Source organism: Zosterops lateralis (genome assembly GCF_965231275.1).
Source record: "Zosterops lateralis genome assembly, chromosome: 27".
Classification (NCBI taxonomy): domain Eukaryota; kingdom Metazoa; phylum Chordata; class Aves; order Passeriformes; family Zosteropidae; genus Zosterops; species Zosterops lateralis.
Window position 1 is genome coordinate 2356522 of NC_139787.1, and position 14477 is coordinate 2370998.

The 14477-nt window shown below is 54.6% G+C and overlaps 1 protein-coding gene across 5 annotated transcripts in view; it reads right to left on the minus strand.

The window, feature by feature from the left end:
* LOC310919530 (sodium/potassium-transporting ATPase subunit alpha-2) overlaps nucleotides 1–14477 on the minus strand; it is a 36760-nt gene that overhangs the window by 3296 nt on the left and 18987 nt on the right. For 4 of the 5 annotated variants that reach the window (XM_083878900.1, XM_083878899.1, XM_083878903.1 and 1 more), the window contains 9 exons: nucleotides 13609–13798; nucleotides 12433–12608; nucleotides 11444–11580; nucleotides 10209–10359; nucleotides 8653–8821; nucleotides 7198–7352; nucleotides 6096–6219; nucleotides 5337–5482; nucleotides 3663–3793 (listed from right to left, as the gene is read on the minus strand). In XM_083878900.1, coding sequence (XP_083735026.1) covers nucleotides 3663–3793; nucleotides 5337–5482; nucleotides 6096–6219; nucleotides 7198–7352; nucleotides 8653–8821; nucleotides 10209–10359; nucleotides 11444–11580; nucleotides 12433–12608; nucleotides 13609–13798 — 1379 coding nt within the window. Of the gene's footprint in view, nucleotides 1–37; nucleotides 1041–3662; nucleotides 3794–5336; nucleotides 5483–6095; nucleotides 6220–7197; nucleotides 7353–8652; nucleotides 8822–10208; nucleotides 10360–11443; nucleotides 11581–12432; nucleotides 12609–13608; nucleotides 13799–14477 lie in introns of those variants that run through there. The other variant, XM_083878901.1, reaches the window with a different exon arrangement.

Sequence of the window (14477 nt, forward strand, 5' to 3'; positions counted from 1 at the left end):
GGATTTTGTTCCTAAAAATTTGGAGGGTTTAGGGGGGTTTTGGGGTTTTTTTTGGGTTTGGGATTTTTTGGAAGGGGTTTGGAAAGGGATTGGGAATTCCGGGGGTTTTGCAAGGTTTTGGGCCTGAAAATCAGGATCTTGTTCCTGAAATATTGGGGGTTTTTTTAGGGGTTTTGGGGTGTTTTTTGGTTTTTTGGGGGGTTGGGGATTTTTTGGAGTGGGATTGAGATTTTTGGGGGGTTTATTGGGGGAGGGGTTTGGCCCAAAAATCAGAATCTTGTTCTTGAAATATTTGGGGTTTTGGGGGGTTTTTTGGGTTGGGAGAGGTTTGGGGATTTTTTGAAGAGGTTAGGAGGGGTTCTGGGAATTTTTTGGAGGGGTTTTGGGGGCAAAAATCAGGATCTTGTTCCTAAAAAATTGGGGTTTTTTGGGGTTGGGAGAGTTCTTGGGATTTTTTTTTTTTTTTTTTTTTTTTTTTTTTTTTTTTTTTGAAAGGTGTTTTGAGAGGGATTGGGAATTCCGGGGGTTTTGCGAGGTTTTGGGCCTGAAAATCAGGATCTTGTTCCTGAATATTTGGGATTTGGGGTTTTTTGGGGTTTCTGGGGTTTTTTTGGGGGTTGGGAGAGGTTTGGGGATTTTTTGGAGTGGGGGTTTGAGGGGGGGTTGAGGGATTTGTGGGGGTTTTGGCTCAAAAATCAGGATTTTGTTCCTAAAATATTTGGGGGTTTGGGTGTTTTTTTTTTTTGGGGGGGGGTTGGGTTTTTTTGGGGTTTTATGGGATTTTTTTGGAAGAGGTTTGGAAGGGGATTGGGAATTTTGCGTTGGGGCTTTTTTTTTTTTTTTTTTTTTGGGGAGGGGGGGAGTTGGCCCAAAATCAGGATCTTGTTCCTAAAAAATTGGGGTTTTTTGGGGTTCGGAGAGTTCTTGGGATTTTTTTTTTTTTTTTTTTTAAATTTTTTTTTTTTTTTTTTGAAAGGGGTTTGGAGAGGGATTGGGAATTCTGGGGAGGGGGGTTTGGCCCGAAAATCAGGATCTTGTTCCTAAAAAATTTGGGGAGATTTGGGGTATTTGAGGGAGATTCGGGGTGGGTTTTTTTTGGGGGGGGTGGGAGAGGTTTTGGGATTTTTTGGAGGGGCTTTGGAAGGGGGATGGGGGGTTGGAGTGGGTTTTTTGGGGTATTTTTGGGGTGTCCCCACTTTATGCCCCGCTGGAAGGCAAAAGTGGCGCAGGTTTTGGAGGATTTGGGGTGGGATTTTGGGGTGATTTGTAGGTGTTTTGGGGGTGATTTGGGGCCAGGTTTGAGCTGGGATTTTTGGGGTGATTTGGGGTATTTTTGGGGTGTTTTGCTGCATTTCACACCCTGCTGGAAGACGGAGGGATGGCACATTTTGGGCTGGATTTTGGGGCTGGTTTTGGAGTGATTTGGGGTGGGATTTTGGGGTGGCTTTGGGTGGGATTTTGGGAAGGTTTTGGAGTGATTTTGGGATGGTTTTAAGTGGGATTTTGAGATGGTTTTGGGGGGGATTTGGGGTGATTTTGGGGGGATTTGGGGTGGGATTTTTGGATGATTCTGGATGGGATTTTGGGATGATTTCAGGTGGGATTTTGGGATGATTTGGGTTGATTTCGGGTGGAATTTTGGGTGGGATTTTGAGGCAATTTTAGGTGGAATTTTGAGATGGTTTTAAGTGGGATTTTGGGATGGTTTTGGGACAATTTGGGAGTAATTTTGGGATGATTTCAGGTGGGATTTTGGGGTAATTTTGGACATTTTGAGGGTGTTTTGGCCTCACTTCATGCCCTGCTGGAAGACGGAGTTGTGGGACATTTTGGGATGGTTTCAGGTGGGATTTTGGCTGGTTTTGGGTGGGATTTTGGGATGGTTTTAAGTGGGATTTTGACATGGTTTGGGGTGGGATTTTGGGTGATTTTGGGTGGGATTTGGGATGGGATTTTTGGATGATTCTGGATGGGATTTTAGGATGATTTCAGGTGGGATTTTGGGATGATTTGGGGTGATTTTGGGGTGATTTTGGGTGGAATTTTGGGTGGGATTTTGAGGCAATTTTAGGCGGAATTTTGAGATGGTTTTAAGTGAGATTTTGGGATGGTTTTGGGACGATTTGGGGGTAATTTTGGGTGGGATTTTGGGATAGTTTGAGCTGGGATTTTGGGGTGATTTTGGGCATTTTGGGGGTGTTTTTCCTCACTTCATGCCCTGCTGGAAGACGGAGTTGTGGGACATTTTGGGATGGTTTTAGGTGGAATTTTGGGGTGATTTTGGGTGGGATTTTGGGGCAGGTTTGGGTGGGATTTGGGGATGGTTTTAACTGGGATTTTGACATGGTTTTGGGTGGGATTTTGGGTGATTTGGGGGTGGGATTTGGGGTGGGATTTTGGGATGATTCTGGATGGGGCTTTGGGATGATTTCAGGTGGGATTTTGGGATGATTTGGGGTGATTTTGGGGTGATTTGGGGATGATTTCAGGTGGAATTTTGGGTGGGATTTTGGGATGATTTTGGGGTGATTTGGGGATGATTTCAGGTGGGATTTTGGGGTGACTTTGAGATAGTTTTGGGTGGGATTTTGGGGCAGTTTTTGGTGGGATTTTGGGATGGTTTCAGGTGGGATTTTGGGGTAATTTTGGACATTTTGAGGGTGTTTTGGCCTCACTTCATGCCCTGCTGGAAGACGGAGTTGTGGGACATTTTGGGAGGATTTTAGGTGGGATTTTGGGATGGTTTTGGGGTGATTGTGGGATGATTTCAGGTGGGATTTTGGCTGGTTTTAGGTGGAATTTTGAGATGGTTTTGGGTGGGATTTTGGGATGATTTTGGGATGAATTGGGATGGGATTTCAGGGTGGTTTTAAGTGGGATTTTGGCATGATTTTGGGTGGATTTGAGGTGACTTTGGGTGGGATTTTGGGATGGTTTGAGCTGGGATTTTGGGGTGACTTTGGGATAGTTTTGGGTGGGATTTTGGGATGATTTCAGGTGGGAGTTTGGGGTGATCTTGGGCATTTTGGGGTGTTTTGGGCTCACTTCATGCCCTGCTGGAAGACGGAGTTGTGGGACATTTTGGGATGATTTCAGGTGGGATTTTGGCTGGTTTTAGGTGGAATTTTGAGATGGTTTTGGGTGGGATTTGGGGTGATTTTGGGGGGATTTGGGGTGGGATTTTTGGATGATTCTGGATGGGGTTTTGGGATGATTTCAGGTGAGATTTTGGGATGATTTGGGATGGTTTTGGGGTGATTTGGGGATGATTTCAGGTGGGATTTTGGCTGGTTTTAGGTGGAATTTTAAGATGGTTTTGGGTGGAATTTTGGGATGATTTTGGAATGGATTTTGGGATGGTTTGGGGGGTGATTTTGGGATGGTTTGGGGGTGATTTTGGGATGGTTTGAGCTGGGATTTTGGGGTGACTTTGAGATAGCTTTGGGTGGGATTTTGGGGCAGTTTTGGGTGGGATTTTTAAATGGTTTTGGGGTGATCTGGGGATGATTTTAGGGTGATTTTGGGTGGGATTTTGGGATGATTTCAGGTGGGATTTTGGGGCAATTTTGGGTGATTTTGGGATGATTTCAGGAGGGATTTTGGGAAGGTTTCAGGCGGGATTTTGGGGTAATTTTGGCCATTTTTGGGGTGTTTTGCCTCACTTCATGCCCTGCTGGAAGACGGAGTTGCGGCGGGTCTTGCAGATGATGAGGTCAGCCCACTGCACCACCACGATGCTGGCGAAGAACGCCGTGTGACACGTGAACTCCACCACCTTCCGCTGCTCGTACGTCTGCGCAGAAACAGGGAGGAAACTGGGAGTAAACCAGGAGTAAATCAGGAGGAAACCAGGAGTAAATTGGGAGGAAATCAGAAGGAAACCATGAGTAAATTTGCAGGAAACTGGGAGGAAACTGGAAGTAAATGGGGAGTAAATCAGGAGGAAACCAAGAGTAAACAGGGAGTAAACAGGGGGAAACCGTGAGTAAATCAGGAGTAAACAGGGAGAAACTGGGAGTAAATTGGGAGTAAAAGGGGAGGAAACCATGAGCAAACTGTGAGGAAACCAGGAGTAAATGAGAGGAAACTGGGAGGAAACTGGGAGGAAACCACAAGGAAACTGGGAGGAAACCACAAGGAAACTGGGAGTAAATTGGGAGGAAACAGGGAGGAAACAGGGAGGAAAGTAGGAGTAAATCAGGAGAAAATTGGGAGGAAATGAGGAGTAAACAGGGAGGAAACCACAAGTAAACTATGAGGAAACTGGGAGGAAACCATGAGTAAACTGTGAGGAAACCATGAGTAAACCAGAGGAAACTGGGAGTAAATTGGGAGGAAACCGGGATGAAACCAGGAGTAAATTGGGAGGAAACCAGAAGTAAACCAGGAGGAAACTGGGATAAAACCACAAGGAAACTGGGAGTAAATTGGGAGGAAACCAGGAGGAAACCCAGAGTAAACAGAGAGGAAACCGGGAGTAAACCAGGAGTAAACAGGGAGAAACTGGGAGGAAAGTGGGAGGAAAGTGGGAGGAAACCAAGAGTAAATTGGGAGGAAAGTGGGAGGAAATCAGGAGGAAACCGGGAGTAAACTGGGAGGAAAGCGGGAGGAAACCAGGAGTAAATGGGGGGAAATGGGGGAAAACCAGGAGTAAATTGAGGGTAAATTGGGAGTCAATTGGGAGGAAACCGGGACAAAACCAGGAGTAAATCAGGAGGAAATTGGGAGGAAATTGGGAGGAAACTGGGAGGAAACTGGGAGGAAACCAGGAGTAAATGGGGGGAAATGGGGCAGAAATGGATGTGGAAATAAATGTGGAAACAGGGCTGGAAAATGGGGTGGGAATGGGGAGAAAAGGGGTAGAAATAGGGTGGGAAATAGGTGGGGAAATGGGGTGGGAATAGTTGTGACAGTAAATGTGGAAATGGGGTGGGAATGGGGTGGGAATGGTGGGGAATGGAGTGTGGAAATGGGGAGAAAAGGGGTGGAAATGGGGGCAATAGGTGGGTAAATGGGGTGTCAGTAGGTTTGGGAATGGGGGAAAATGGGGTGGGAATGGGTGTGGAAGTAAACGTGGAAATGGGGTGGGAATGGGGAGAAAAGGGGTGGAAATGGGGGGAATAGGGTGGGAATGGGGGGAAATGGGGGAAACAGGTGAGAAAATGGGGAGAAAAGGGGCAGAAATGGGGAGGAATAGGTGGGGAAATGGGGTGGGAATGGGAGGGAACGGGTGTGGAAATGGGGTGTACCTGGTGTGTGACTGGTGTGTGACTGGTGTGTAAGGGCTGTGTAAGGGCTGTGTAAGGGCTGTGCAGGGGCAGTTTAGGGTCCCTCACCCACTCCTGGCCGTAGGAATCCTCCAGGTCGTTCTTGGAGCGATCGTCCCAGGCCAGGCGGATCCCCAGCAGCGTCCCCGGCAGGAACCCGTTCTCCGCCAGGATCACAAAGTAGGTGAAGAACCCGCCCAGGGCCTGGATCATCCCTGCGGGGTCACAGCCATGGGATCAGGGCCATGGGATTGGGATCGGGATTGGGATCAGAGCCTTGGGATTGGGTCACAAAGTAGGTGAAGAACCCACCCAGGACCTGGATCATCCCTCTGGGATTGGGGTCAGAGCCATGGGATTGGGATTGGGATCAGAGCCGTGGGATTGGGATCAGGGCCATGGGATCGGGATTGGGATCAGAGCCATGGGACTGGGTCACAAAGTAGGTGAAGAACCTGCCCAGGGCCTGGATCATCCTTGTGGGACTGGGGTCAGAGCCAAGAGATCAGGATTGGGATCAGGACTGGGATCGGGATCAGAGCCATGGGATTGGGATTGGGATCAGGATCAGACCCACAGATTGGGATCAGGATCAACACCATTGGACTGGGACCATGGGATCGGGATCAGCATCCCAGGATCAGCATCCTTGGATTTGGGATCACCCCATGACCCTGCACTGACCGATCTGGCCGTAGGCCGTGCTGATGAGTGACCCCAGAGTGACCAGTGAGTGACCACTGACCGATCTGGCCGTAGGCCATGCTGATCAGTGACACCAGAGTGACCCCAGAGTGACCCCAGAGTGACCAGTGAGTGACCACTGACCGATCTGGCCGTAGGCCATGCTGATCAGCCTCTCGTTGACCAGTTTGTCACTCCGGGGGTTCCGCGGTTGCCGTTTCATGATGTCACTCTCGGCCGCCTCGTAGGCCAGGGAGATGGCCGGGACCTGAGGGGACAGCGGTGTCACCCGGGGTCACCTCATGTCACCCAGTGTCACCCTGTGTCACCCTGTGTCATACCCATGGCACTCAATGTCACTGCACAGCGCCCAATGTCACCCAGTGTCAGCCCTGTGTCACCCAGCATCACCCTGTGTCACCCACTGTCACCTTGTGTCACTCAGTGTCACCCTGCATCATTCAGATTCACCCTGTGTCTCCCAACTGTCACCCCTGTGTCATACCAGTGGCACCCAATGTCACCCCTTGGCATCCCATTGTGACCCAGTGCCACCCAATGTCACCCCTGTGTTATACCCCTGGCACCCAATGTCACCTGCTGGCATCCCACTGTCACCCACTTGTCACCCACTGTCACCCTCATCAGCCCTGTGTCACACCCTGGCACTCCACTGTCACCCACTGTCACCCTGTGGTACCCGCAGTGTCACTGTGTGCCATCCCACTGTCACCCAATGTCACCCCCATGGCACCCACTGTCACCCACTGTCCCACATCATGGCATGATGGCAGTGCCCGGGGACAGGAGGATTTGGGGTCTCTGGGGTGGATTTGGGGTCCCTGGGATGGATTTGGGGTCCCTGGTTGGATTTGGGATGGATTTGGGGTCCCTGGGATGGATTTGGGGTCCCTGGTTAGATTTGGGATGGATTTGGGTCCCCCCTCACCATGTCGGTGCCCAGGTCGATGCAGAGGATGATGACGGTCCCCAGGGGCAGCGGGATGTTGGCAATGATGGATTTGGGATGGATTTGGGATCCCTGGTTGGATTTGGGGTCCCCAGGAGGGTTTGGGGTCCCCCCTCAGCATGTCGGTGCCCAGGTCAATGCAGAGGATGGTGACGGTCCCCAAGGGCAGTGGGATGTTGGCAGGGATGGATTTGGGGTGGATTTGGGGTCCCTGGGTGGGTTTGGGGTCCCTGGGAGGGTTTGGGGTCCCCAGGAGGGTTTGGGGTCCCCCCTCACCATGTCGGTGCCCAGGTCGATGCAGAGGATGGTGACGGTCCCCAGGGGCAGCGGGATGTTGGCGATGATGAAGAGCAGGAACGGGGTGATCTCGGGGATGTTGCTGGTCAGGGTGTAGGCGATCGACTTCTTCAGGTTGTCGAAGATCAGCCGCCCTGCGAGGGGACAGCGGCGTCCCCAGATGTCCCCAAATGTCCCCAGTGTTCCCAGTGTCCCCAGGGCTCCCAATGCCGCCAGTGTCCCCAATATCCCTGAAGTCTTCAATGTCCCCATTGTCCCCAGTGTCCCCAATGTCCCAATACCTCCAATGTCCCCAAATATATCCAGTGTCCCAAACATCCCCAGTGTCCCAAATATCCCCAATACTCCCAATGTCCCCAATGCTCCCAATGTCCCCAATACCCCAAATACCCACAATGACTGCAACGCTCCCAATATCCCCAAAGCCCCCAGTGTCCCCAATGACTCCAATGTCCCCAATGTCCCAAATATTCCCCAATGTCCCCAGTGTCCCCAACGTCCCCAATGTCCCAACATCCCCAATGTCCCCAATGTCCCGAAATGTCCCCAATGTCCCCAATGCCCCCAATGTCCCCATTGTCTTCCTTGTCCCTAATGTCCGAACACCTCCAATGTCCTCAAAATCCCTAATGTCCCCATTGTCCCCAATGACCCCAAAGTTCCCAGTGCCTCCAATGTCCCCATTGTCCCCATTGTCCTCATTGTCCCCAATGTCTCAATACCTCCAATGTTCCCCAAATCCCTATTGTCCCCAATGTCCCCAGTGTTCCCAATGCCCACAGTGCCCCCAATAATCCCAATGCCCCCAATGTCCCCAATGTCCCCAATATCCCCAATGTCCCCAGTGTTCCCAATGTCCCCAATGGCCCAATATTCCCAATGCCCCAAATGTCCCCGATGTCCCCAACATCCTCAATTTCCCCAAGATCCCCAAATTCTCCAATGACTCCACTGTCCCTGATGTCCCCAGTTCCTCCAATATCCCGAATGTCCCAAATGTCCCCAATACTCACAATGTCCCCAATGCTCATAATGTCCCCAACACTCCCAATACTCCCAATGTCCCCAATGCCCTGAGTGTCCCCGACTGTCCCCAACGTCCCCAATATCCCCAAATCCTCCAATGACTCCACTGTCCCTAATGCCCCCAAAGCCCCCAATGTCCCCAATGTCCCCAATGTCCCCAATGCTCTCAATGCCCCAACTGACCTCAATATTCCCAGTATCCTCAAATCCTCCAATGACTCCACTGTCCCTAATGCCCCCAAAGCCCCCAATTCCCCCAATATCCCCAATGCCCCCAACGCTCCAACTGACCCCAATATTCCCAATATCTCCAAATCCTCCAGTGACTCCACTGTCCCTAATGCCTCCAAAGTCCCCAATTCCCCCAACACACCCCAATGTCCCCAAGCCCCTGTGGCTGTCCCTGACCTTCCTCGACGCCGGTGACGATGGAGGCGAAGTTGTCGTCCAGCAGGATCATGTCGGCCGCCTGCTTGGACACGTCGGAGCCGGCGATGCCCATGGCGATCCCGATGTCCGCCTTCTTCAGCGCCGGCGAGTCGTTGACACCGTCACCTGTCACTGCCACGATGGCGCCCTGGGGACGGGGGGGACGTTGGGGACAGCGGGGACATCGGGGGTATTGGGAAGGTTGGGAATATGGGGAACATTGGGGACATTGAGGACATTGGGGGCATTGGCAAGATGGGGGACACTGAGGGCATTGCAGGTATTGAGAGATTTGGGGACACTGGGGACATTGGGGGCACCGGGGACATTGGGGGTATTGGGGACATTGGGGATGTTGGGGACATGGGGGACATTGCGGGTATTGGGGGATTTGAGGGCATTGGGGGATTTGGGGATGTTTGGGTTATTGGGGACATTGGTGATGTTCAGGATATTTGGAGGTATTGGAGGCATTGGGGATATCGGGGACATTGGGGACACTGGGGACATTGAGAATATGGGGAACACTGGAGACACTGGGGACATTGGGGGCATTGGAGACATTGGAAATGTTGGGGGCATTGGGGTTGTCGGGGATATTGGGGGCATTGGGGTTGTTGGGGGTATTGGAGGATTTGGGGACACTTGGGGGCATTGGGGTTGTTGGGGGTATTGGGGACGTTGCGGACATTGGGGGCACTGGGGACATTGGTGACATTTGGGTCATTGGGAACGTTGGGGATATTGGGGACACTGAGGGCTTTGGGGACACTGGGGACATTGGGGGCATTGGTGGCATTGAGGGTATGGGGATATGGGGAACATTGGGGACAGTAAGGATATTGGGGGCATTATGGACATTGGGGACACTGGAGTCAGTGGGGACATTGGGGGTATTGGGGATGTTGGGGGTGTTGGGAGATTTGGGGGCGTTGGAGGCACTGGGGGCACTGGGGGCATTGGTGACATTTGGATCATTGGGAACACTGGGGATATTGGGGACACTGTGGGCTTTGGGGACATTGGGGGCATTGGGGATGTTGGGGACATTGGGAGCATTGGGGACAGTAGGGATATTGCGGATTTTGGGGACATTAGGGGCATTGGCGACATTTGGGTCATTGGGAACAGAGGACAGAGAAGGGCTATTGGGATAAGGGGATATGAGGACAGGTGACACAGGCAACACAGGTGACACAGATGACATGGGTGACACAGGTGCCACAGGTGCCACAGGGGACAGAGAACAGAGGACAGAGAAGGGCTATTGGGATAAGTGGATATGGGGACAGGGGACACAGGTGACACAGGTGCCCACAGGTAGCAGAGGTGCCACAGGTGACATGGGTGACTCAGGTGCCACAGGTAGCACAGGTGACAGAGGTGACACAGGTGACACAGATGACACAGGTGGCACAGGTGACACAGGTAACACAGGTGACACAGGTGGCACAGATGACACAGGCAACACAGGTGACACAGGTAACACAGGTGACACGGATGACACAGGTGACAGAGGGACAAGGCGGTGTCACCTGTCTCTGGCAGCCCTCCACGATGATCAGTTTCTGCTGGGGGGACGTGCGGGCGAAGACGATCTCGGTGTGGTTCCGCAGGATCTCGTCCAGCTGCTCCGAGCTCATGTCCTTCAGGTCTGACCCGTGCACCACGCACGCCTTGGCCTCCCTGGGGGTCACGGCGGAGTCAGAACCACAAATTCCCCAGGAAACCCCCCCCCCCCCAGGATCCCAAAATCCTTGGGATCACCCCTGGGATCCCCCTGAAATCCCCTCCCCAGGTGATCCCAGGTCATGTCCTTCAGGTCTGACCCGTGCACCACACACACCTTGGCCTCCCTGGGGGACACGGGGGGGGGTCAGAACCCCAAATTCCCGGGAAAAAAAAATCCCCTGGGACCCCAAAATCCCTGGGATCAACCCTGGGATCACCCCCGAGATCCCCCTGAAATCCCCTTCCCAGGTGTCCCCAGGTTGTGTCCGTCAGGTCTGACCTGTTCACCAAACACGCCTTGGCCTCCCTGGAGGTCACGAGGAGGTCAAAACCCCAAAATCTTCTCCAACACCCCGAAATTCCTCAGAAGATGCCCTGGGACCTCTAAATCCCTGAGATCACTGCCAGAATCACCCTGAAATCCCTTCCCCAGGTGCTCCCAGCTCGTGTTCTTGAGGTCTGACCCGTGCACCAAACACACCTTGGCCTCCCTGAGGGGGTCACGGGGGGTCAGCACCCCAAAATCTGCTCCAGTGCCCTGAAATTCCTGGGAAAATCTTATTGAGGACCCCAAATCCCCTCAACTTCCCCCACATGGCTCACTTGGGGTTCCTCAGCTCACCTGAGTCTCACCTGGAGCTCACCTGGAGCTCACCTGGGGTTCACCTGGCTGACCTGAGGCTCACCTGGGTTTCTCCTGTCTCACCTGGGGCTCACCTGGGATCACCTGGAGCTCACCTGGGGTTCACCCTGGGGCTCACCCTGGAGCTCACCTGGGGTTCACCTGGCTGACCTGAAGCTCACCTGTGTCTCACCTGGCTGATCCACATCTCACTTGGGGTTCACCTGGGGCTTTCCTGACTCATTTGGGGTTCATGTGGCTTGGGGCTCCCCTGACTGATCCATGTCTCACCTGGGATCACCTGTAGCTCACCTGGGGTTCACCTGCCTGATCCATGTCTCACCTGGGATCACCTGTAGCTCACCTGGGGCTCACCTGGTTAAACCATGTCTCACCTGTGTCACAGCTGGGGCTCACCTGGGGTTCACCTGGCTGACAGGTATGTTCAGCCTGGCTGCGATGTCCTCCACGGTCTCGTTGCCCTCGGAGATGATCCCGACCCCTTTGGCGATGGCCTTGGCCGTGATCGGGTGGTCCCCGGTCACCATGATCACCTGGGGACACGGGGGGCCATCAGAGCCTGGGGACACCTGGGGACACCTGGGGACAACTGGGGGATAGCTGGGAATACCTGGGGACACCTAGGGGGCACCTGGGGACAGCTGGGGACAGCTGAGGACAGCTGGGGACACCTGGGGATATCTGGGGGACACTGGGGATACACCTGGGGATACACCTGGAGGACACCTGAGGACACCTGGGGGTCACCATCAGCAGCAACTGGGGACACCTGGGGGACACCTGGGGGCATGAGGGAGGGAGAGACGGGGGGACATGGGGACATGGAGGGGACATGGGAGTACAGGGGGGTTGGAGGGCTGAGCTTGCGGGGGGGGGGGCGGTCCTGGGTTATGGCCTCAGGGGGAGTTTGGGGGTCCCAGGTGGGCTCGGTGGGGGGGTTGGGGGTCCTGGGCGGGTTTTGGGGTCCCCGGGTGGATTTTTGGAGGTCCCGGGTGGAGTTTTGGGGTCCTGGGTGGAGGTTTGTGTGTCCTGGGTGGGCTCAGGGTGATTTTGGGGTCCCAGGTAAGTTGTGGGGTCCTGGACAGGGTTTGGGGGTCCTGGGTGTATTTTTGTGGTCCTGGGTGAGATTTTTGGGATCCTGGGTGGGATTTTGTGGTTCTGGATGGGTTTTAGGGGGTCCTGGGTGTGTTTTTGGGGTCCTGGACAGGTTTTGGGGGTCCCGGGCAGGGTTTTGGGGGGTCCCAGGTGTGTTTTGGGGGGTCCTGGGTGTGTTTTGGGGGTTCTGGGCAGGGTTTTGGGGGTCCCTGGTGTGGTTTTGGGGTCCTGGGCAAGGCTTTGGAGGTCTTGGCTGGTTTCTGGGGTCCCAGGGGGGTTTTGGGCCCCACCTTGATGCCGGCGCTCCGGCACTTGCCCACGGCGTCGGGCACGGCGGCGCGGGGGGGGTCGATCATGGACATGAGCCCCACGAAGCAAAGGTCACTGGTGGGGAAATTCACCTCGTCCGCATCGAACCGGAACCCGCGGGGAAACTTGTCCGGGGGCAGGTACAGGTGACAGAACCCTGGGGACACCAAGGTGGGGACAGTGAGACACTGCCAGGGACACCTGTACAGGTGACAGAACCCTGGGGACACCGCAGGGACAGTGAGACCCCACAGGGACACCTGTACAGGTGACAGAACCCTGGGGACACCGCGGGGACAGTGAGACACTGCCAGGGACACCTGTACAGGTGACAGAATCCTGGGGACATCACGGGGACAGTGTGACACCAGGGACACCTGTACAGGTGACAGAACCCTGGGGACATCACAGGGACAGTGTGACACCAGGGACACCTGTACAGGTGACAGAACCCTGGGGACATCACAGGGACAGTGTGACACCAGGGACACCTGTACAGGTGACAGAATCCTGGGGACATCACAGGGACAGTGTGACACCAGGGACACCTGTACAGGTGACAGAACCCTGGGGACACCGCGGGGACAGTGAGACCCCACAGGGACACCTGTACAGGTGACAGAACCCTGGGGACACCGTGGGGACAGTGAGACACTGCCAGGGACACCTGTACAGGTGACAGAACCCTGGGGACACCGTGGGGACAGTGAGACCCCACAGGGACACCTGTACAGGTGACAGAACCCTGGGGACACCGCAGGGACAGTGAGACACCAGGGACACCACAAAGGACTTGTCCGGGGGCAGGTACAGGTGACAACTCTGGGGACACCGTGGGGACAGTGAGACCCCACAGTGAGACTCCACAGAGACCCCCAGGATCCTGTCTGGGGGCAGGTACAGGTGACAGAATTCTGGGGACACCAGGGTCAGCACCTCTGGGGACCACGAGGTCCCCCCCAGATGTACCCAGGACCTTCCAGGACCCTCTCCCCGAGTCCCTCCAGCTCCAGGTAGGCATTTTGGAAAGTTCTTTCTCCTTCTCATCTCAGTGCAGCTCCCCCAAATCCCCCCGGGGACCCCCAAATCCCCCTGGGACCCCACTCAGGACCCCCCAGGACCCCCCCAGGACCCTCTGAGACCCTCCCTGGACATACCCAGGACCCTCTCGCCGAGCCCCCCCAGCTCCAGGTAGGCGTTCTGGAAGGCCTCTCGCATCTCCTGGTCCAGGGGCTGCTCCTGCCCCTGCAGGAGGATGCGGGAGCAGCGGTCCAGGATCCGCTCGGGGGCGCCCTTCATCACCAGCAGGTGCCCCTGGGGGTCATCCTCGCGCTCGTGGATGGACAGCTGCTCACGGGGACAGGGGACAGCGGTGTCACACGGGGTGGGGTCACCGGTGGCACACGCTGTGTGGTCACACCAGGCTGCCCGGTGTCGCCAATGTCACCCAGAGTCACCCCAGTGTCACCCATAGGCACCCCAGGGTCACCCACATGCTGCCCAGTGTAACCAGTGTCACCCACAGGCACCTCAGGGTCACACACACAGTGCCCTGTGTCACTCCAGGGTCACCCAGAGCCACCCTAGTGACACCCACACGCTGCCCAGTGTCACCAGTGTCACCCACACACATCCCAGGATCACCCACACGCTGCCCCTTGTCACCCTAGTGACATCCAGAGCCACCCCAGTGTCTGCCACACACTGTTCAGTGTCACCAGTGTCACCCAGAGCCACCCCAGCATCACCCACACACTGCCCAGTGTCACCCAGAACCACCCCAGGGTCACCCATATATTGCTCCATGTCACCCCAGCGTCACCTACAGCCACCCCAGTGTCACACAGAGCCACCCCAAGGTCACACACATACTGCCCAGTGTCACCAGTGTCACCCACTGACCATTCTGGTGTCACCAGTGTCACCCAGAGCCACCCCAGAGTCACCCACATGCTGCCCAGTGTCACCAATGTCACCCACAGGCCCCCCAGGGTTACCCATCCATGCTTCAGTGTCACCCCAGTAT